Source organism: Phragmites australis, chromosome 18, assembly GCF_958298935.1.
Source record: "Phragmites australis chromosome 18, lpPhrAust1.1, whole genome shotgun sequence".
In the NCBI taxonomy this organism is placed as follows: Eukaryota; Viridiplantae; Streptophyta; class Magnoliopsida; order Poales; family Poaceae; genus Phragmites; species Phragmites australis.
In genome coordinates, this window is record NC_084938.1 from 20,509,275 (window position 1) to 20,532,301 (window position 23,027).

General features: G+C 43.4%; 1 protein-coding gene across 1 annotated transcript; it reads left to right on the forward strand.

Annotated features, from left to right (window-relative positions):
* The first annotated feature begins 9,012 nt into the window (after window positions 1-9,012).
* LOC133898254 (uncharacterized protein At2g39795, mitochondrial-like) lies at window positions 9,013-10,658 on the forward strand. The gene is made up of 2 exons (XM_062338873.1): window positions 9,013-9,670; window positions 10,362-10,658. The coding sequence occupies exons 1-2, from the start codon at window positions 9,105-9,107 to the stop codon at window positions 10,519-10,521; spliced, it is 726 nt and encodes a 241-aa protein (XP_062194857.1). The 5' UTR covers window positions 9,013-9,104; the 3' UTR covers window positions 10,522-10,658.
* The last annotated feature ends 12,369 nt before the right edge of the window (window positions 10,659-23,027 follow it).

Consider the following 23,027-nt stretch of genomic DNA (forward strand, 5'->3'; position numbering starts at 1 on the left):
TAGATTGAAACATAATTTTACCTATTTTAAGGGTATTGTGAGAACTTTGGCATCCTTCTATGCGTCTTAGTTGGTGTCTCCATCTTCTTCATCGTAGGCAACATGTATGTAGTTGTTTACTATATTTGTTATAGTTTTGAAATAAATGATCAATGTATAATAGATACTTATATTGGTTGCTTCCATGTATTCTTCTTTGTTGTTGCTCATATCCTAAGTGGTAGTTTCTAAGAATAAAATAAATGGACGATTGTTAGATTCATATCTAGTTGTAATCTCAAATTGTAAAATGCTTCTTTATAGTATTTACCTGCCTATTTGGAGCATTGTGCTTGATGGTGACATGGAATTTTTTTAGAATATATGATGGTACTTTTTATCACTAGTTTGATCAGAGATGAGGACTTTGAATTGATATTTGTTGTCTCTGGTTTAACTCGTGGGCTTTTACAAATGACTTCCATCCAGAATGTAGGACCAAAGTGTTCATACCTTTGGTTATTGGCACATTAAAAAAATCAACCTCCGCGTGCCTAAAGTTCTATATTCATTGGTACCGTGCCTTTAAATTTTTTTGTAAATGCGGTTGGTATAACCTGTGAAATAATATTATGACAAATTAAATTATAGATAAGTGTATTTACAGTAAGGTTAGCTAAATGATATAGTCCCTTCAGTCCAAAATAAGTATTATTTTGGACATCGACATAGTCCCTAAAATACAACATTGACTACTTCTTTTTATTGTAATATATTGATAAAATATAGCAAAATATACTATTGTGAAAGTACTTTTCAAGATAAATCTACCAGTGTTATTATCAAGTATCCAAACTCAATACATAAAAAGTAATCTATAGATAAAGTTTGAAACAGTTGACTGCACGTAAACCAAAATGACACTTATTTTGAAATGGAGAGAGTATCTTCTAAAATATCTATTAATTTGACACATCATTTTGCAAACTTTATTTGGTGTATAAAAGTATATTAACATCATAAAGTGAAAGTTTCTTATCAATTTGTTATGGAAATCTCTAGTTAAAATCTTGTAGAAATACATAGTCTAATTACTTCTAAGATGATTGAAACAAGGATCTTCACCTTCTGTCTTTACTTTGTTGCTAGTTTTTTGTTTTTTTAGTGCTCTTTAAGAAAGAGAATAAAATAAAAAAAAACAATAAGAGAATATAGTAAATTGAATCTTATTGAAATGAAGTGTTCTCTAAAGTAGTTATATTGAAATTAAGTGTGATCGTTAGACAGGTGAGCAGTGTAGAGATCAGTCTTGTTTATATTGGTATATATGTTAGGATGTGGAACACTAATTGGAAGCAAAGTTTGGCTTCAATAAAAACGTGGGATGAACAATTTAAAATGATAAAAAAAAAATATCAGATTCAATAACTTTTGTAGTACAATAATAAAAATTTTGGTAATGAAGAGTTCGAAGCAAATCTTGATTGAGTATGCTAAATAAAATTTTGAAGTAGTTGTTCGATTAAGCCACAAAACAAATGTTGGCAGCATTAGCTTTAATCAAATGGTTAAGTTTCATCTTTGTAGGTACAACTGCAAGTTGTTGGTTGACGCATATGGACCGACTTCTGACGTGCAAAGTTTCTAACGAAGAAAGGAATCAATAAAGACTAAGATGATTAAGTTTGCTGATGACCATCACCAAAAGCAAATTCTATTCCACTTTAGGCTTACCATTTTGGAAAGAAAAAATCTGGTTTATGAAAACATCACCAAGAGATAGATAGTGCACTGTAAACTTAATTATATAACTCTAAATAGCAAGGAAAACATAATACTAAGCAAATTGCCCATGTTAACGAATATGATGAGATGAAGGTGACATCTAGCTCAGAAAATATCCAAGAGTAAACTTATTTTCCCCTAAATAATCATATATTTCTAAGTGTAAAAGCTACTCAGGTAAATGGATACAACATCAACACAATACACCACCATAACAGGGGAATCACAAATCAAGATAAACCCCTATCACATTAGACTCGTAGATTGTACACATCGAAAGCCTCCAAACCTGCAACTATCAATCCAATATTGCCTACATTACATGCAGTTAGGGCTATCTTGTGTAACACTTCTATGAAAATGCTCTGCTTATATAAACATGCACCAAGTTGTTGAAAATTAAAACTGAAGCTATGCAGATATTGCCTTTATTAACAAATTTGATTGACTTTTTATAAAAGTTAGGTTACCCTCTCTCTTAAAAAAGAATTAAAAGGGAAACATTATGACGATATCAGATCTAGCAACATTGTTGTAAGACCAAATTATGTGTTTCATTCTATGAAATCAGTTAGTACTGTAATATTGTTGTCAGCTACTATTTTTCTTGCAATGCCACTACCTTCACCTGACATACCAATACTGTATATTCTGTTGTGCTATTTGTACCTAGCAGTCATCTAGAACCAATGTAAAACTAACTTAGACATTTTATGTATTTTTTTAAGAGGGGTGGACCAATGTTGTTGCCAAGTTAGAAGAAAGCAAGTACAAACTGATAGCACTGGGAGACAATAAGTAAGGGGCTCCAATCCTTGTTCCTAAAAATGCAACAACATGGGTTGTGCAACATGAGAAAAGTAGAACATATTGAGAAGTAAGATTTATAATAAGGTGCTCCGAAACACCAATACTTCCAAATGTCCATGTATCTGTATCGGATACCGTATCTAATGTGGATACACGCAAGATACTTTGACAAATACGTATCTACCGAGTATCGTAATAAAAATAAATAAAAATTCAGATACTCCTTACATACTTGTGGGATACATTTAGAATACAACCCAGCCAATTCTAACACATTTGTATCTCCCAACCGCATAACCTAGCGATGTTGCATCTCCCAGCCGCATCTCTCATGCCTCCCTCTCTCCTGTCGCCACCATGCCCGCAGCGCCAGCGGCGATGCCCTCCACCACCTACCGTCGGTGAGTTCCTCTCCTCCCGGCTCCCCCTTTTCCTCCTTTCTTCCCCTCCCTGTTCTTCTGATTTTTAACTATCAGGGACCTAGTGACTGTGTGCAAGCGATGGCAGCAAGCAGCACTGTGGGGGCGATGGCTTCAAGACGGCGTTTAGGGCTACAATTGTATTCAAAGTACCCTCTATCACCACCTTGCCCAACCCCAATGTCATGAGGATGATGGTGAAGCCCATGCCGCCGCGGTGTGTGCTGATCTATTATGTATTAGCTAGTGGTCACGCCTAGCTAGATAGAAGTTGGAGACTTAGAGTAAAATATGGAAGGAACTTATTATTGTTTTTTAAGTAAAATGTATCCATGTATTGGGTTTCTTAGTAAAATAGCATATCCCTGCATTCGTATTGGTCCTAAACTGATATACATATCAGTATTGGTGCTGCCCAGATAAGGTGTATGGTTGTACCTTAGTATTCGGGTTTCTTGATATGCAAAGTTCCTTTTCTTGGATTTTTTTATTGTTATTAGTATCATCTTCAGTTTTAGGTGGAATGCCCTGTTACCAGAAAGATATTAGGACTGTTAAAAAAAGAGAGGCAAAGTTGTTCTAAAAATGTAAACAGTAAATGTTAACTACATGGAGATTAATCTTTATAGATGAATATGACCTTTTGTTCTTTAGACATGGTATGTCCAAAAATATTTCTAGTAGGATAATAAACATTATAGAAAATTAGAATGTGCAAGAGATAGAATTAGAATGTGTAATATGTGCTGCTTAAAACTTATTTTAGAATGGTAAGTAGATAGGAAAAGGCATACTCATTTTCTTGTATCTCCATTGGATCATTTTCAAGTTGTATCTGTGATTGAACAAATAAAAGGAAACAAGTAAGAAGAATTAGATAGTTCTAAAGAGAAGCCCCCAAAAGAAATTGATTATTCAAAAATGGTACAAAAATAATAATTATGTATAGGATGGTTAAAACAAACTTGATTTTCATTAAACTTGGATTTGATTGGAATCAAGGAGTTACATTTTTTGTAACAACTGATGAAGTAGAAGTAGTGCTATTTAAAAATGCTGAAAAGGCACGGTAAGACATATGTATTAACCTCCCAGTGACCAAGTCAGATCATGTGTCTCTATGTAGTTGGCATACTAAGTTGAAATTTTACATGTCTCTAGACAATTTGGGTAAAAGAATTGCATGTCGTTGGGATTTAAATACATATTATTCCGTAGATAGTATCATTGGAATGAATGGTCTCTGCATCTGCATCAAAATTTGTAGTGGTGGTTTAATTGATGTTACCTGGTGCTCCCAGTATGGGTTATTTATTGTATGATGTTTATTGCAAAATTCATTATGGAGCTTCTCTTGTGATATCAACATTGAGTTCATAACATTTACAATGTAAAGCACCAAATATTATGTTGTTACATAGGTCATCCAAGTATCCATTTGAAAGGAACTTGGTTCACTATGGTTGATGCATGTTTGATTACAAAGAATTTCCATTCCTTATCTGAAGACCCCCCAAGTGAATATAAGTTCCTTTGCATAGTTAAGAGTAATGTTGGCTCACTATTTCCTGTTCTATCATACGAGCAATGCATGAAAGTTGGTGGAATTCCAAATACACTTACACTGTATGCAGAAATAGATTGTTTATTAAACATGAATTAAGTTAGGCTCTAATAGATTCAGCAAACATCGACAACAATATAGCAACCTACGTCAACAAAAATGGAAAGCTAATTAGACACAAAAACACAAGTAAAGGCCTTAAACTTGTGGAATTTCCCATAGTAATTGAAAGGCTATGGATCAGATTCCTTAGTAGTTGAAATTGATCATGGCAACATAGGTAACAATAGCAGTTTTGAAAATGAGGTTACAGATACAAAGCAAGCAGCATTATTGGCTCAACCTATATAAATCCACCCACCACCAAATACCAAATTTCTGGGGTGAAAGCCATGTTCCAGAGTGCACCCACAAAATCATTTGAAATTCAGGGACAAAACTATGTGCAAAGCCAGATAAGGCGAGGGGAGGTAAGGAGTTGGCACACCCACCTGGTGTTGGGCACAGGGCTTGGCACTTTGGGCTCGAGGTCCAGGGGTGGACTAGGAAGCCGATGATCCCAAGCAGTGGCGGAAGCAGCAGGTTTAGGAAGAGATGGAGGCAGCGGTGGTAGCGATGGCCCACGGAGGTCGGAGTTCGACGAGGTTGCAGCGGGAGATTGTGAACGAGGAGATCGAGTGTGTTAGCCTCAACAAGGGAACCGGCGAGGGCATGGACGTTGGCAAAGATATATGGGTTTTCGGAGTCAATGAGATCTGCGAGGAGGTGGTGGCTGCGGTGAGGTCAACATTGTCGTTGGTGAGGAGGGAGGAGAGGGAGGGGGCGAAGCCAATGGGGATGAGGTTGGGGAAGAGCTCGGGGGTGCCAGTGAGGAGGTGGAGGCGCTCGACCTGGGCGTGGATCGAGAAGTTTCCTGTCGCCAGAGATATTCATCTAACCGTTCATTCAAAATCGAATAGCCCTGGTGCATCAGTCAATCAGGACGCTTGATCCCTACCGAGCTTTAGATATGTAAGATTGTTGTTGGTGAGGAGGGAGGAGAGGGAGGGGGTGAAGCCGATGAGGATGAGGTCGGGGAAGAGCTTGGGGACGCTAGCAAGGAGGTGGAGGCGCTCGACCTCGACGTGGATCAAGAAACTTCTCATTGCCAGAGATCCGGTCCAATTCATCCGACCGTTCATTCAAAATGGGATAGCCCTGGTGAATCAGCCAATCAGGAAGCTCGATCTCTACCGAGTTTTAGATATGTAAGATTTGATGATGCACATTATCTATTCATTAAATCTCATTTGATGTTGAATGGTGGCTATATAGTAGATGGAGTCTACATCATGGAAAGAATCATGTAATAAGTATGGACTGCCTACATTAATGGATATAGAAGTTGGGATATTTTTCATTAGCTTAATGAAATAAAACTCCTTTTTATCTTAAAAAAATTCAGACAAAGGTGCGCACCCACCTGCTCGACCCATGCTTGGTCTAGCTTGTGGACTACCAGGATTAGATACGCTTAAGTTCACTGATTTGCACCGCTACTGCAAATTGTGGCTTCAGTTCACACAGGCGAAGCATAGCAGACCCTCACCGTGCTCATCACCTGTGCTCCCGTGCGGGCCGCGACAATGGCATATAGAGCCGACAAGAGAGCCAAATGGATGTGCTTAGTTTTTGGCACCCTTCCCGCCGCCTCCTGCTTCCCCAGCTCCATCCTGGGTCAGGAGATGGGATGTGTTTACGGGCTTGGTTGAGACGAAGACGGGCTGAATTTAAGTCGCAGATTCATTTTTATCCGCGATCCAGTTTGGACAGGCTGATTTAGGTCCAGTATCCATGATCCAAGTTTGAGAAGGCCGAATTCAGGATGCGGTCCACGAGTTTTTTTATTTTTATATTTTTTAACATAAAAATTTATTTAAATGTATCTCGGATGAAAAGATTTACAAAAATAGGAGCAGGCGGTTAGACTCTTACCGCCCCCTGAGAGAGCAGTAAGTAGTCGGCCCGTAGCTTACCGCTCTCTCATAGAGCGGGTAGGCTTACAGCCCTCTGAAGTGAGGGTAAGCCCCCTGCATGAACAGTATCCGCAGTAAACAGTACTCCGAATTTCAATTTCCCTCTCGTCGGTTCAAAATAGTGATATTTTGTTGCTAAAAAATCTTAAAATTTTTTGTACGTGTTCCATAATCCATGTACAACCCATTTTAATTGAATTTACCCAAAAATCATGTGTAAAATTTAAACTAAAATTCTCCAAAAATTTATTTGAGCACTAACAATTGTTAGAAGTTATAAAAGTAGCTTTTTTTAGAGAATTTTAGTTTAAATTTTACACATAATTTTTGAGTAAATTCAATTAAAATGGGTTGCACATGGATTATGGAACACGTACAAAAAGTTTTAGGATTTTTATAGCAACAGAACATCACTATTTTGAACCGATGAGAGGGAAATTGAAATTGGAAGTACTGTTTACTGCGGATACTGTTCCTGCAGGGGGTTTACCGCCTCTTCAGAGGGCTGTAAGCCCTATCCGCCCTATGAGAGGGTGGTAAGCTGTGGGCCGACTGCTTATCGCCCTCTCAGGAGGCGGTAAGGGTCTAACCGCCTTATGAGAGGACGGTAGGCGTCTATTTTTATAAATCTTTTCATCCGGGATATATTTAAATAAATTTTTATGTTAAAAAATATAAAAAAAAACTCCGTGGTCCACTATCTGCAATCCAAATTGGAGATAGGATGGGCCGCATCGTTTGTTTGCAAACCAAAGTTAATGGGTCAAATTTTGGTGTGCAAGTGCCACTATATATGGAGCTTTTTATTTTTATATTTTAAAAATATATTTTGTTAAAAAATTAGGTATTCGTTTGAAAAAATACAAAAATAGGTTATTGTCATCAGTTGAAAGGGCGACAGTAAGGTATCGCCTGGATGTCGCCCTTCCAACGGACGAGATGTTAAAATTTTTAAAACATTACGTTTCGTTGCTCTTAAAATTAAAAACACTATCAAAATAGTCATGACTAATATATATATATATATATATATATATATATATATATATATATATATATAGTTGTAGAGAATGCTATAATTTATCTCTTAAAAAAATTCAACCCAAATAATTACTTTTACAATGAGAAACAAAAAAGAAAATTTTTGTTTTTGTTTCTCATGGTACATATCATATTTTTATCTAAATTTTTTAGAGCTGGATCATAGTATCCTTTACAACATAAACATTTTTTCATAATATTTTATGACTATTTCCATAATATTTTTGAATTTTGAGAGCAATAGAACGCGGTGTTTTTTAACCTATCACCTATTTAAAAGATGATATTTTTATTTTTTTAAGGTGTTGTCCGTTGGAAAAGCCACCCCTTGGCCTATATTTGCAATTTTTTTCAAATGAATACTTAGTTTTGCAATTTTTTATTTTCGAAATATAAAAATAAAAAATCCAATATCTCTACGTTTACCGAACCCAGTCCAGCCCATCAAAGGCAGGCCGTTGACCCTTCCTGGCTTGCAAAAGCCGTGCTGCACGACCCCTGAGGGAGTTTTTTTTTCTTCTTATTTTTATATTTTTTCGATTAAAAATTTAAATAAATAAAATTTTCATAAAAGAATTACAAAACTAGACGGCTGTCGCGATAAATACGGTAAGCTACAGTAACAATTACTAAAAGTTATAAAAGTAGTATTTTTGGAGAATTTTAGTTTAAATTCTACATATGATTTTTGGGTGAATTCAATTAAAATGAGTTGCACATGTATTATATAACACGTACAAAAATTTTTAGGATTTTCGGAGCAACAGAATATCACTGTTTTGAATAGAGAAGGTGGTAGAGAATATCACATGAAATTATAAAAATACATATAAATGGTGCATTATAAAAGAATCCACTTTTTTACCATATAATTTAGGGCTAAAAATAATTTTAGAAATTATCACATCACATAAGAAGAATATTAGTGAATTTTAACAGATTTTTAGAAATTTATTTGAGGTCATAACAAGTTATAAAAGTATATATTTTTTTTAGAGAATTTTAGTTTAAATTCTACATTAGATTTTTGGATGAGTTCAATTAAAATAGGTTTCACACAGATTATGTAACACGTATAAAAAGTTTTAAAATTTTTGAAGCAACAGAATAACGCCGTTTTGAATAAAGAAGATAGTGAGGAAATTGAACTTGAAAGTACTGTTCACCCAGATGTACTGTTCATATACCGTATCTTACCACCTTTCAAAGTGCTGTAAGTCTACACGCTCCGTAAAAAAGGTAAAAGTATGTGAGACTGTTTTCCACTTTTTTTAAGCAGTAAGAACCTAATCTCTCTATAACGTAGCGGTAAGCGTTTAGTTTTATAAATTTTTTTCTAAATAATCTATTTATTTAAATTTTTAATAAAAAATATATATATAAAAAAAAAAACCCTCCGGCAGCTCCGGCTTCCCTTCCAAGCCGGCTGCCCCCAAAAGACCAAAACCCTCTCAATATCCCACTGCTCCCCCGCCGCCGCCGAGCATCACCATGGCGCTGGCGCTGGCGCGGCGGCTGCTCCGCCTGCGCCCCCACCACGGCATGATCCCCCTCCCTTCCCCCACGCCCCCGCGCCTCCTCCCGTCGCGCACCTACATCGCCGACATGCGCCGCTCCGCCTTCCACGACCGCCTCCTCCGCTCCCTCCGCTCCGAGATCTCCTTCCTCGCCGACTCCGCCCCGCAGACGCAGGTGCCGGAGCCGGCGCCACCCGCGCCCTTCTCCGTCGACGACCGCCCGGGCGAGCAGTGGGTCTGCCTGCGCCGCGCGTTCCTTGCGTCCGAGGGCGGCAAGGCGGAAAGGGAGGAAGAGGAGGTCAGGGTGGACGCCACCTTGGTCGACGGCGCGCTGCCGCCCACCCGCTCGGGCGCGGACACCGGCGGCCCGCCCAGGCTGCACATCAGCGTCAAGGTCGAGGTCGCCAAGGCCGCGCGGCCCGGGGTGGCGCTCACCTTCGAGTGCTCCGCGTGGCCCGACGAGATGGAGGTGCAGAGGGTCTTCCCCATCCGCCGCGGCGGGCCGGCGCCGGTGCAGCAGTACGTGGGCCGCCAGTTCAGGTGATACAGCATTCTAAATTTGCTCTAGCAATTGTTGCTTGGGGTGTTAGTAGAGTACTCGTATTACGAGTGATTAAAATGTGCTACGTGCTTGTTATGAGTGAACTAATGATGGAGTAATAAATTAATCATTCGTGCAATAGGTGAAGTACTTGGAGATGAGAAAGGTCCGAATTCCTTTGTCATTCCAAATTCATGTTCAGGAACATGTGATTAAATTGTTTGCAAAAGGAAACATTGCGAGTTTTGTAGAAATACCAAAATCTTTGTTTTGAAGGATGACTGATCCTAACTTGTTAGATGAAACAAAAGGAGCACTAACTATGCATCGTAGTGTGAGGAAAGAGGTATTCAATTATCACAAATCGTGTTTTTTTCTCAGCCCCAAACACGTATAGTAAAAGGATTCCACGTTCTTGGTTGCTAGTTGCTACCCTGCATAGCAATTCTATACACGACTGACCTTTAGCAATGAACTATGAAATATGAACTAGATTAAGACATGGATCATCATCATTACGATTCTAGATGGGTTAATAGTTGTTTCTTCCCATTAATCAGCGTCCTTATAGGTAAACGCTTCTCTTTTTTTTCTTTTCTTTTTTTTTGCTTCCTGGAACATTGCATATACTGAACTAATTTGCTTGTTATAGCATATACTGATAGCTAATTTGCTTGTTCTTGTGAGCAGTGAGTTAGATGAGGAGATGCAAAGCGCGGTGCGAGATTACTTGGAGCAAAGAGGAGTGAATGATGACCTTGCAGCATTCCTGCATTCGTACATGGAAAACAAGGAGCACGCTGAACTTATCAGATGGCTGAAGAACGTTGAGTGTTATATCAAAAAATGAGCATTCTGAGTTCCATTAGCTAGTTTGTCTTACAACACTTAGCTCCCTTTGATCATCATCATGGCACTTTGGTATTACTATTGTCATTTGAAGTTTATTTTGTTATGGAAGATATGCAAAGCATCTTTTACTGTCTATACTCAGATACTCCCCAGCAGGGGTTCTTGTAAGCGTGCCAATTGGTGAACCAATAACACTGCTTTATCAAAATTGGCATGATTTTGGTTCAACCGGTGTTATTGGTTGAGCTAAAGAGCATCAGTGAGTAGGCTCACCAATTTGCACCTTTAGGTTCTTGCGTGGGAGCATGCCAGCTTTGGCCAACTAAATCAGCCATGTTTCTTTTTTCAAATGTCAGAACGTAAGTTCTCCAAATTCAAGATGAATGGGCCAAAGAGAGCTCTAGGTTCTTAAACCGGACATCCTAAATAAAAAAGGTTGTGCTATTCTTCAAGCGTATCTGAAAACGTCCTTTCCGTTGGGTGACGCAGCGTAACCCTCAAATTCAAATCCAATGACCGCTCCTCTCTCTTCTACCTCTCACCCTCTTGAATTCTTCTTCTCCGGTAACTCGCAGCTCGCCATGATGCCCCCGTCTACCGCCCACCTCCTCTGTCTGAGGCGGCATCCTCATCGCTGGATCTGCTTCCGTTGCCGTTGCCATGCTAACGACTCCAATCGAGCTCTCCTGCCTCAGTGTTGGTCCACCGATAGCCTCCCGCGATTGACAGTGTCCTCGTCGTCGGATCTGCTACCACTACCCTCACCACGCCCCACTCACCTCCTCTGCCTGAATATGTTTCCGCTACCCTCACCACGCCCCACTCATCTCCTCTGCCTGATCAAGCTGTCTCCCCCGAAGCTCTTCTAAGCCCAGCAGCCATGGAACTCCCCAATCCTGAAACCCTAAACCACACCGGCATCATGGAAGAGCGTCAACTGATCAAAGTTGAGAAATCAGACGAATGAAGAATAGGAGGCGTGAAATAAAAATTGTTGAAGGGCTAGTTATGGAAAGCCGTTTCCGTTTTCCAAACCCTGCTCTCCAGTGTATGAGTCCATTGTTTCACTTGTCATGTGTAACACCCTATTTTTAATTTTCTAATTCCCTAAAATTTTGCTAGAATTTAATTAGAGTTTAAATCAACAGAATAGGTGTAGACCTATTTTCTAAAAAATAAATTGAATTTTTCCCTATGTTATATTTTTGTGTTGCATTCATGTTGAGTATAGGTACATTAGGGTTTTATGGTACGAAAAAGAATTTTTGAAAACCCCGAAACGCGCCGTTTGATTTTTGAAAAAAAAATTGAAAAGGTTTCATAAAAGAAAAATCATTTTTTTCTTCTTTGGGCCGAAATCTCTCCCTCTCCCTTTTCTTTTCTTCTTTTCTTCATTTTCCGGTAGCCCACCCCCCCTTTTCTCTCTTCGGGCCGAGCCTGTTTCCTCTCCCTTCCCCGTCGTCCGTCTGGACCACGCGCGCCTCGTCCTAGCTTCGCTCTGCTCGCGCCGGCCGAAGACGCCCCAGGCCGAAGCCCTCTTCCTCCGCTGCTGGCACCCGCGAGCCGTCGTCGTCCTCCCCGCGCCTGCCTTCTTCCTCGGGCTGACACGTCGGCCAAATCTGAGATGGATACGAGCGCTGCCTCGCCCGAGCCCGTATCCCAACCAAACCTTCGCCCTTATCCGATTCCCCACGTGATCTCCCGCCTATATAAAGGTTCACAACACCCCCCCCCCCTCTCCTCTTCATCTGTTTCGCCAACCCTAGCTCCCGCTGCACCGCCGTCATTGTTGCTGCTTCAGTCAAGCTCGTTGTCGGCCATTCCTGCCGCCCTTTGCCCCTCCCGAGCAACCTGCGAGCTTCGTCGACGTCCGCTGAGGGTATTGGTGTGTTCGTCTTCGTGTTCCGGCCATCGGAGCATCTTCACCATTGAGAATTGTGCGCCGCAACTGCCCCTCTCGCCGCCAACTACCTTCCCAGACCGCGCTGCCCGAGGTAAGCCACCAAATGGAAACCCATCACTCTCCTAAGTCTTTTGCGCCACTCATCGTTGTCATCCGTCCACGGCAACCAGTTCTTCGCCTCTCTCCAGCGAGTCCACCACCGCGGTTCCCCTCCCGCTGTCACCTTCTCCCTGCCGCCGGTCGGTTAATCCCCTCGCCCATCTCTGAGCCGTCGGATCCGAGATGGAAGGCCACGATTAGATCTTGCATACCCCTTCACCGAGCCCACCGCATGATGACACGTGGCCACTTTAATCCAGTCAGCTGCCAGAGCCACATCATCGCCCTCATCAGCCAGCCACATCAGCAATATCTGCCCATGTGTCATGTCGCATCAGCAAAGCCTTTATATAGTCAGCTTTGATTTGTTTTAATTCGGGAAAAGTAGCCAATTTTTTAAATAAGCCCCTGGACTTTTCTGAATCTACCAAAAAGCCCTATCTTTTTACATCTTAGCCCCTAAACTTTCCCATAATTACAATTAGGTCCCTCTATTTTTTAAAAAGGCTCATAAACTTTCTGTTTAATTCAAAATAGGCCCTTTTCTTTTTCAGATTTAACCCTAAAATTGTTTTTAGCGTAACTTTCTCGTTTTAGCTCCGTTTTAGGCGATTTTTTGCGCTCTCGCATTCGTAGCAGCGTGTACTATCCTTTAGAACCCTTTTCATAGATGTTAGCTATTGTTTGGTGTATTATTCTTAGCTAGTTTTGTGTGTGCTTTTCCAGTGTGTTCTGAGAGCAAACGAAGAGCAGTTCAAGAATCTCCAGGATCAAGCCTTTGAAGAGTCTGAGCAGCAAGTTGGAAGAGGCAAGTGTCTTTGAACATTTTGATCCCAATTTTTGAACACTTCTTTATTTCAAACATGCATGCTATTAATTTTCAATCCCATTTACTTATAGTACCATACTCCATATATTCCTTGTCGTCTAGTTGGCAATAGTGGTTTATGGGTAGTTTATGCTTAGCTTTTCACAAGGGTATGGATAGGTTATCAGTTAAACATGATTAATGAACTATGCAACCATGAGTTGGTAATTATGCTAACTTGTGTGGCAATATGGAACTTAGGGATGTCAAGTAGAAGGTTGGTTGATGATGGTGCGTGAGGCACAAGTGTGTGAAACACTTTGGTGGGTGGTAGTGTTTGCTCGGTGTCCTAAGGATCAGTTCGTGGAGTGACAACCTAAGAATTATCATCCATCTACGAGGCTTATATGGGTACGACCTGTCTTAGTAATTAGCGGATCATCAGCATAGAATGAGCCATTATTGGTGCAGTGGAAGGAAAGAGTGATTCTTTCTGGAGCTACAAGGTGCATGAGGGGGCTTCTAGGTGGTGTGACTCCACTTTGACGGCGGTGAAACCTTAGCGGGCTTATTCTTGTTGGGATGATGCTTTGTAACAGCCTTGTAGTGATCTCCGAGCGATACACCATTGGCGTGTGTTAAGTGTTTGCGCAACACGGCAACAAGGAAATCACAACTTGTGGGGAAAGCTGGATAACCTCTGCAATGTGTGTAATCTGATATATCAGCCGTGCTCATGGTCTTGAGAGACTTGGATCCTCACATAATTAGTTGGTTTGGTTTAGTTATTTTGGTTAGTTACCTATGAAGAGTAAATGTCAGTGGATGGTCTTGGTTACCTGTGATGGGTATCAAGTTGGTTAGTTTAGGAACCTAATGTGGAATTCAGGTAGTTGAGAAACATGTGGAGATATTCCTAGGAGTTAGGAGTCTAATGATGAATCATATAGTTAAATAGAATACTTTTATAACTCTTTTATGATAGCATAGTTGGTATTTATGCAAATTTACCTGTTATAGCCTATTCCTTTAATCAAGCTTGCATGTCATATATTTCTCACACTTGCGGAGTACGATCTGTACTCACACTTGCTATTTCCATCCAAATGTGCATCAAACCGCTGCTCAGACAATGGATACATTGAAGGAGAGCCAGACTTCTACATCGATGAAGATGAAGATTGCTACACTGGTGGATCCCCCGGTTAATTGCTTGTGGAAGATGGGAGCTTCGCTATGTTTAGTTTGTATGCTGTAGTTAAATACATTGTGGTTTATCTATTTTATTTAAGTTAAATGTTGTAATAATGGCATTGTGTGTGATACACTGATGAAGTCACTACATGTATGAAACTTGATCATGGTATACATGTGGTTTGCATTTGGTTTTGTCCCTTTATAAAATCGGGTGTGATAGAGGTGATATCAGAGCCGTGTTGACTGTATGATGTGAGCCTACTTAGAATGGTCGAGTCTTAAGGATTATTTTTGTTAAGAAAACTATTTTCAAAAAACTCTGCTTTAGCTTTTTTGTGCTTTTCTTGGCTTATTCTATTTAACACAATTACTGACTCTCCTTGTCCTTTTCAAAATATTATAGATGGCCCGGACCCGTCAGACTGCATGCAAGAGCACTGGTGGTCGTCTTCCTACTCGACCGTTGACCCCAACTCGTGATTTGGCTTTTGCAAGACCGCAACCGCCCCGTGTTCATCGTTGGAGCCGTGTCTACCACTCCAATGGACACGGTGCAAAATGGTTCGCCGCCAAGCTTTGGGAGATACTTCATAGTCTGGGATTTGAGAAAGCACCTGAGTATGCAGGAGTAAAGACTAAGTATGCTAATGCTCCTCCTGAGTGGAAAGTTGAAGTGGTGATCTACGGCTCAATACCAGAGCATGGAGCCTACGAAGTGACGAGCATCCACTACGTCATCTCATCGAGAGCTACCTTCGAGGATGGAATTCGTGACGCCACACGCCAAGCCCTTCTGGTCCTTTGTCACCACCACAGCGATGACCTGATCTTCACTCAGTTCAACCATTACCCTTAGTGTATTAGTGGCTACACCGACATCATCGCTACACCCTTCATCGCAGAAGGCACTACCAGGCTTGGAGAGCAGACCGCCCTGGTTTTGGAGTTAAGTTTGAGTTGGATTGTATCGCCGAGGAGTTGTAGTATGTCAGAGGCAAGCTAGCTCAGGCGCAGAGTGAGCTATGCAACAAGAAGCATCATCACCCGGATTGTTGGGAGACTTCTTCTTTTGACTCCGAGTATGAGGAAGAGACTCCATGCTCCCCACACCGTCTTCAGGTCATCGTTGTCCAGCACCAGCACCCTGAGATTTCGGCAGAGTTATGAGTTTGTTTAGGAGGTTACCCCTTTAGATATTTTGAGTCGTTAGAATAGTGTGTTAGTTAGGGAGTTGAGTTGGTGGTGTGCTTTGTAATGGTTTGGATCTTTGTTTGAGTGGGTGATGTATTGTGAAGAGCTTCTTCACGGATGCATCCTTATAATAATACATTTGTTAGTTTGGGAGTCTATCTCTGTCTTTTTTCTGTCTGTTTTTGCTTCTGTTGTTCTATCTATTTCCTTGTTTCCTCATCTTCCTGCACCTATGTAAGATGGTGAACCTAAGGAACCGTGCCAACGCTAATGGCAATGCTTGTGATGGACAAGGCAATGACAATTCCCCTCCACTGCTACAGCTTTCCCTTGAGCAATTTCTGGCAGTGCAAACTCAGATTCTTCAAGGAGTGGCCTACACAATGGCCCAAATCTTGCAGAATCACCTCACCGCCACCCCTGCACCGCCATAGCAACCCCGTGACAAGCTCGGAGAGTTTCAAAGGGCTAAGCCACCTACCTTCTCATATGCTATTGAACCTATGGGCGCTGATCACTGGCTCAAGGTTATCGAGAAGAAACTTTCAGTCGCTCAGTGCAACACCAGGGAGAAGGTTTTGTTCGCTTCACACCAGCTAATAGGACCTGCCGCAGACTGGTGGGATGCCTATGTCGCTGCTCACGAAGAACCTGATAGCATCAACTGGCAGGAGTTCAAGATTGGTTTCTGTGCTCATCATGTTCCCAAAGGAGCAATCAAAATCAAAAGGAATGAATTCCTATCACTCAAGCAAGGAGAAATAACGGTGAGTGAGTATGTCACTAAATTCACTCAGTTGCCCTGGTATGCACCAGAAGATGTGGATACTGATGAGAAGAAGCAAGATTGTTTCTTAGAAGGCCTAAATGATGGATTGCAGTATTCTCTAGCTTCTCGTGATTTCAAGAATTTCCAGACCCTTGTAGATCGCGCCATCATCTTGGAGCATAAGAGAAACAGGATCGAGTGTAAGTGTAAGATGGACCACTCAGGTCAGTCGAGTAGCAACATGAGGCCCCGTTATGACTCATCTCAATCAAGATCTATGAATCCTTCTGGTCAGTAGTACAACCAGCCCAGGACACAGTCTACGAATCAAAACTCATCAAGGAATGTGGGACAGTACCCGCGCTCCAATTTCTAGGCGCCCCGCACTTCAAATCAGACCTCTCAAAGGAACAACAACGCCGATAACAACACTCAAGTTTCAACCAAAGGCAAACCTTGTTTCCATTATGGAGTAGAAGGACACTTTGCCTATCAGTGTCCTCAGAAGCGTCAAAGTCAACCACCCGCCCAAGGTTCAAACCAGCAGCAGAACCGCAATGGGACTCAACCCCCGGAATCATGCGAAGCAGAATGTTGCTAGAGGCCTTGTTAACCAGGTGGCAGTTGATGAAGCTCAAGATGCAATTGATGTCGTGATCGGTATGTTTCTCATCAACTCTAACCCCGCTACAATATTATTTGATTCTAGAGCATCATTTATATCAACCAAGTATGTGGCAAGATACACTCTACCTATAACTCTTATGAAGCATAGAATGGTTGTTAGCTCCCTAGGTAGTGAAATGAAAGTAAGGCATGTATGTCCTAACCTTAGTATTAGAATAAAGGGGGTAGAATTTTCGGAAAACCTTATTGTTTTGGAATCAGAAGGGATAAATGTCATTCTAGGAATTTATTGGTTAGGCAAGTTCAATGGAATTATTGACTGTGTGAGAAAAGTTGTTCGCCTGACTTCTAAAGAAGGAAATGAAGTGGAGTACATTGCAGAAGTACCACCAACAATCAGAGGAACAATCAATCAAGCTGATAGAACCCTAATCGAGAGCATTCCAGTTATTTGCGAATATCCAGATGTTTTTCCAGAAGATTTGCCAGGTATGCCACCTGACCGTGACATCGAGTTTGTTATAGAACTAGTACCTGGTACGGCTACTATATCTAAAAGGCCGTGTAGAATGGCTACTAATCAGCTAGCATAACTTAAGTAACAATTGCAAGAGTTGTTAGACAAAGGTTATATCCGACCTAGTTTGTCCCTATGGGGTGCACCAGTAATATTCGTACCCAAGAAGGACGATACACAAAGGATGTGTATAAATTATCGAGCCTTGAATGAGGTGACCATCAAGAATAAATACCCTCTTTCCAGGATCGATGACTTGTTTGATCAGCTTAGAGGTGCGTGTGTATTCTCCAAGATCGATATTCGCTTAGGTTATCATCAGTTGAAGATGCATCCGACATTCCTAAGACTGCTTTCGTCACTCGTTATGGATTATATGAGTATATGGTCATATCTTTTGGATTGACCGATGCCCCTGCCTACTTCATGTATTTGATGAAAAAGGTATTCATGGAGTATTTGGATAAGTTTGTGGTAGTCTTTATAGACGACATCCTAGTTTTCTCAAAGGATGAAGAGGAACATGTAGACCATCTGAGATTGGTTCTACAGAGACTTAGGGATAATCAGTTGTATGCTAAGCTGAGCAAATGTGAGTTTTGGCTAAATCAAGTTTCTTTCCTCGGTCATGTCATATCCACCGGAGGAATAGCAGTTGATTCAAATAAGGTAGAGGACGTTTTGAATTGGAAGTCTCCACAGAATGTCTCTGAGATCGGTGGTTTCCTTGGATTAGCTAGTTACTACCGTCGTTTCATAGAAGGTTTCTTCAAGATTGCAAAGCCTATCACTGAGTTACTTGAGAAGAGTAAAACATTTAAATGGACCCCTGCTTGTGAGTCAAGTTTTGAAGAGTTGAAGAAAAGATTAACATTTGCGCCAATACTGGTCATGCCAGATACACATAAGTCATTCTCCATATATTGTGACGCCTCTCGTCAAGGATTAGGATGTGTTCTTATGCAAGAAGGCCATATTATAGCCTATGCATCAAGGCAATTGAGGAAGCATGAGGAACACTACCCGACACATGATTTGGAGTTAGCCGCCGTAGTTCATGCACTCAAGATTTGGAGGCACTATTTGATTGGAAAGAGATGTGAGATCTATTCGGATCATAAGAGTTTGAAGTATATTTTCACTCAACCAAATCTCAATCTCAAGCGGCGTAGATGGTTAGGGCTTATCAAGGATTATGACTTAGGAATTAACTATCATCTCGCAAAGGCGAATGCAGTTGCCGATGCTTTAAGCAGAAAGGCTCATCTCAGTCTAATGACCGTGCAAGATAGATGACCTGAGTTATTCAAGGAGTTTGAAAATATCAATCTCGGATTAGTAAAGAACGCAGAAGTTGTGGTAATGGAAGTTGATTCTGCTTTGGAACAAGAAATTCGTAAAGGGCAACTCGAGGATGAGAAGATTTCGGAAATCAAGCAACGGATTAAGGAGAGTAAAGCCCCAGGTTTTACCGAGGATGAGAATGAAACGGTGTGGTTTGAGAAACGAATCTGTGTTTCGGATATCAAAGCTATCAAGGAAACTATCATTCGAGAAGTGCATGAGTCTACATATTCTATTCATCCCGGAAGCACCAAGATGTATCAAGGCCTTAAGGACCGATATTGGTGGTATAGTATGAAGAGAGAAATCGCTAAGCATGTAGCAATATGTGATATATATTAGAGAGTCAAAGCTGAACATTAGAAACCCGTGGGATTGCTTCAACCTTTGATGATACCATGGTGGAAGGGAGGAAAATATTATGGATTTTATCGTTGGATTGCCCTGAACTCAATCTGGATATGATTCTATTTGGGTTATAGTGCATCGTTTGACAAATATTGCTCATTTCATCCCAGTCAAGACCACATACATAGGACCTAGACTCGCTGAGTTGTATATTGCTAGAATTGTGTATTTGTATAGAGTACCTAAGAGGATAGTGTCTGATAGAGGAAGCCAGTTTACCTCTAGGTTTTGGCAAAAGCTGCATGAGTCATTGGATACCCGGTTAAACTTCAGTTCAGCATATCATCCGCAGACCGATGGTCAGGCCGAGAGGATAAACCAAAGTTTGGAAGATACGTTGAGAGCTTGTGCCTTGAAAAACAAGACTAGTTGGGACAAAAATCTTCCCTATGCAGAGTTCTCCTACAACAATAGTTATCAAGCTAGTTTGAAGATGTCGTTGTTTGAAGCGTTGTATGGAATAAAATGTAGGACACCATTGTATTGGAATGAGACTGGCGAAAGTCAAGTGTTTGGCCCAGAAATTCTTAGACAAGTAGAGAGGCAAGTACAACAGATCAGAAAAAAAAATTTGAGAATAGCTCAAACACGACAAAAGAGTTATGCTGATCATCGACATCGTGAGTTGACTTTTGAAGTAAGTGACTTCATATATCTACGAGTTTCGCCGATTAGAGGTTTTCGTAGATTTAAAGTCAAAGGAAAACTTGCACCCAGGTTTATAGGCCCTTTTAAAGTGTTGGAAAAACGCAAAGAAGTAGCATATAAATTGGAGCTACTGCCAGATGTTCATGATGTTTTTTACGTCTCACAATTGAAGAAATGACAACGAGTTCCTGAAGAGCAATGCTCCTAGAAGAAATTGAAATTGGAGAGGATCTCACCTACATGGAACATCCTGTCAAGATTCTAGAGATGTCAGAATGAGTTACCAGAAATAAGAGAATCCGTATGTGCAAGGTGCAGTGGAGGCACCATTCCGAAGAAAAAGCAACACGAGAAAAAGAAGTAGATTTGAAAGTCGAGTTTCCGGCGCGCCTATAAAAGGAAAGGATGGAGAACACGTAAAAGGGGGTGTGAAAAAAGAAAGAGGAGGCAGACGCTCGAACCAATTCAAGCCAAGCTAGAACACGAGAGCCTTAAGCTCTCTGTAAGCTGCTCTCTCTTGTAACCAGATACATCCTTGAAGAATTCCCTTCGAGGATAGATATAGCACTCACACAGGAGTAGGGTGTTACGCCCCCGTGCGGCCCGAACCTGTCTAAACCCCGGTGCACCCATCTTTCTCGCACTAGGACGATCATCTCCCACCAGCCACCGCATTTATTTCCGTTTCCCGCTTATTTCCCAAACAAGCTCGCTCAGGATCATCCCCCCGGCCGAATCTCTAAAAAGGGGGTCTCTCGGGATCCCTGCGACAGGAGTTCATCCTCCGACAGCTGGCGCGCCAGGTAGGGGGGAATATCCCTGGATTGTTTGTTTCGCTTTTTTCCCACAGGAAAAGATGGCCCGTGGGCACCGTCTCCAGCGTTCCGGCTCCACTTCCAGTGACGGAGCGCTGCCCGACACCAGAGGAAGCCCAGTCGCTGCTGCGTACCAGCAGCAGCCGCCATCCACGTGCGCGGTTTTTTCCGCTCAAGGGGATCAAGGCGCTGGGCCCATCAGGGCCGCCGCCGCCGCTGCTGACGCATTTTCTGACCCCCAGCAGGTGGTCGGGACCCCGGCCGCTAGATCCGCCTCTGGACCACGTCGGGTGCCACCTCGACGTGGGCTCGCTTTCAGCGAGGCCAGCCCAGGGAGCGCGCTGCTTGCAGCACATGCTCTCCTTAGGCACCCGCCCGTTCAGGCCACACCGAACACTCCGGAAGGCCGGTGGATACAAGATGTCGTCGCTTTGGTCGGCACTGCTCGTCGCCAGGTGCAGGCCGGGAGTCCTCGCACCACTTCCCAGCATGGTGCCGCCAGAGCCGGCTCCTCAACGGGCAACACCCGCACGGGCCGAGGGGTCTCCAGGCGGAGTGCCGTCCCCCTAGTCGTGTTTGAAGCCCGGGACCTTCGTTTGCGCCTTGACGAGCGGAGGGGCCACGAGGATGCCCGAGTTACTCTCGAGCGTCAGCGGGAGACCCGGCAGGGGATCGGGGCAGAGGACCAGGCTTCCTCTCTCCCGGCCCAAGGCCACCGGGGATCCCCGGCTCGCCGCCACTCGCCACCGAGGACCCCCGCTCGCGCTGCGGGGTACGGCACCGGCTGCCGTGCCTTCACCGCCGAGCTCCGCCGGGTCAGGTGGCCTTCCAAGTTCCGCCCCGAGCTGCCGGAGAAGTACGACGGGTCCATCGACCCCGTCGAGTTCCTCCAGATCTACACAACGGCCGTCCAAGCGACCGGAGGCAGCGAAAAGGTGATGGCAAACTACTTTCATGTTGCCCTGAGGGGCTCCGCCCGCTCTTGGCTTATGAACTTACCCCCAGGGTCTATCGGCTCCTGGGATGACCTGTGCCACCAGTTCGTGGCCAACTTTCAGGGCACGTTTACACGTCCCGGTTTGGAGTGCGACCTTCACGCCGTCCAACAGCAGGAAGGGGAGACGCTACGGCGCTTTATACAGCGCTTCAGCCAGGTTCGCAACACCATTCCACGAGTGGCCCCCCACGCTGTTATTGTTGCTTTCCAGCAGAGCGTCCGCGATGAGCGGATGCTCGAAAAGCTAGGTACGCACGAGATCGAGACCACTGCGGAACTCTTCACACTGGCCGATAAGTGCGCCAAGGCTGCGGAGGCCAGGGCGTGGCATGCTCCTCGCCCCGCCTCCGACCAGCCAAGTTCTTCCCGCTCCGACAAGCGGGAAAAGAAGAAGAGAAGGAAGCACGAGGCCGCTCCCGTTGAGCCAACCCAGGTCCCCGCTCACAGGGTGCCGCAAGAGCCCGATCACCGGCAAGAGCGCCGGCCGGGTGTCGATCGACGCCCCGTCAGGGCCCCTGCTTGGGCTCCTCCTCGGGCCTCCGTGCCTACGAGGGCCCCGGCTCCAGCAAGGGCACCGGCTCCAGCAAGAGCCCCGGCCACCGGCCGAGCTCCCGCTCCAGCGAGGGCCCCCGCTCCCTCGGGGCCCGAGCCAGGTAAATGGTGTCCCATACACCAGACCAGATGGCACGACCTCACGGAGTGTCGTACGGTCAAAGGACTCGTGGAGCAGCGCCAGAGGGAGTGCGATGAGTCCCGTGGAGGAGGCGATACTGAGGTCACCCCCGACAACGCCGAGCTCGGCTTCCAGGAGCCCGAGCACACCGTCGCCTTCATCGACGGGGGCGCGTACACGCCTTCCTCGCGCCGTGGCATCAAGATCATGTGACGCGAGGTGTGCTCGGCAACCCCGAGCGAGGAGGCCGCAAGGCCCCTAAGGTGGTCGGATACTTCGATCACGTTTAGCATGGCTGATCACCCTGCCAGTACTGCAGCCGTGGGGCGACTACCTTTGGTAGTGTCCCCCACTGTCTGCAATGTCAAGGTCGGCAGGGTGCTGATCGACGGTGGTGCCGGCCTCAACCTCCTTTCCAAGGAGGCTTTTGAGAAGCTGCAGGTGTCTTCCCGACGCCTAAAACCGTCGCTCCCTTTCTGTGGAGTGACCCCTGGGCACTCCCTGCCCC

Bases quoted from the DNA above. Each gene is read 5' to 3' on its own strand.
- LOC133898254 (XM_062338873.1), top strand. From the start codon at position 9,105: ATGGCGCTGGCGCTGGCGCGGCGGCTGCTCCGCCTGCGCCCCCACCAC. The intron at 9,671-10,361 runs GTGATACAGCAT...TCTTGTGAGCAG, and splicing joins TACGTGGGCCGCCAGTTCAG to TGAGTTAGATGAGGAGATGC.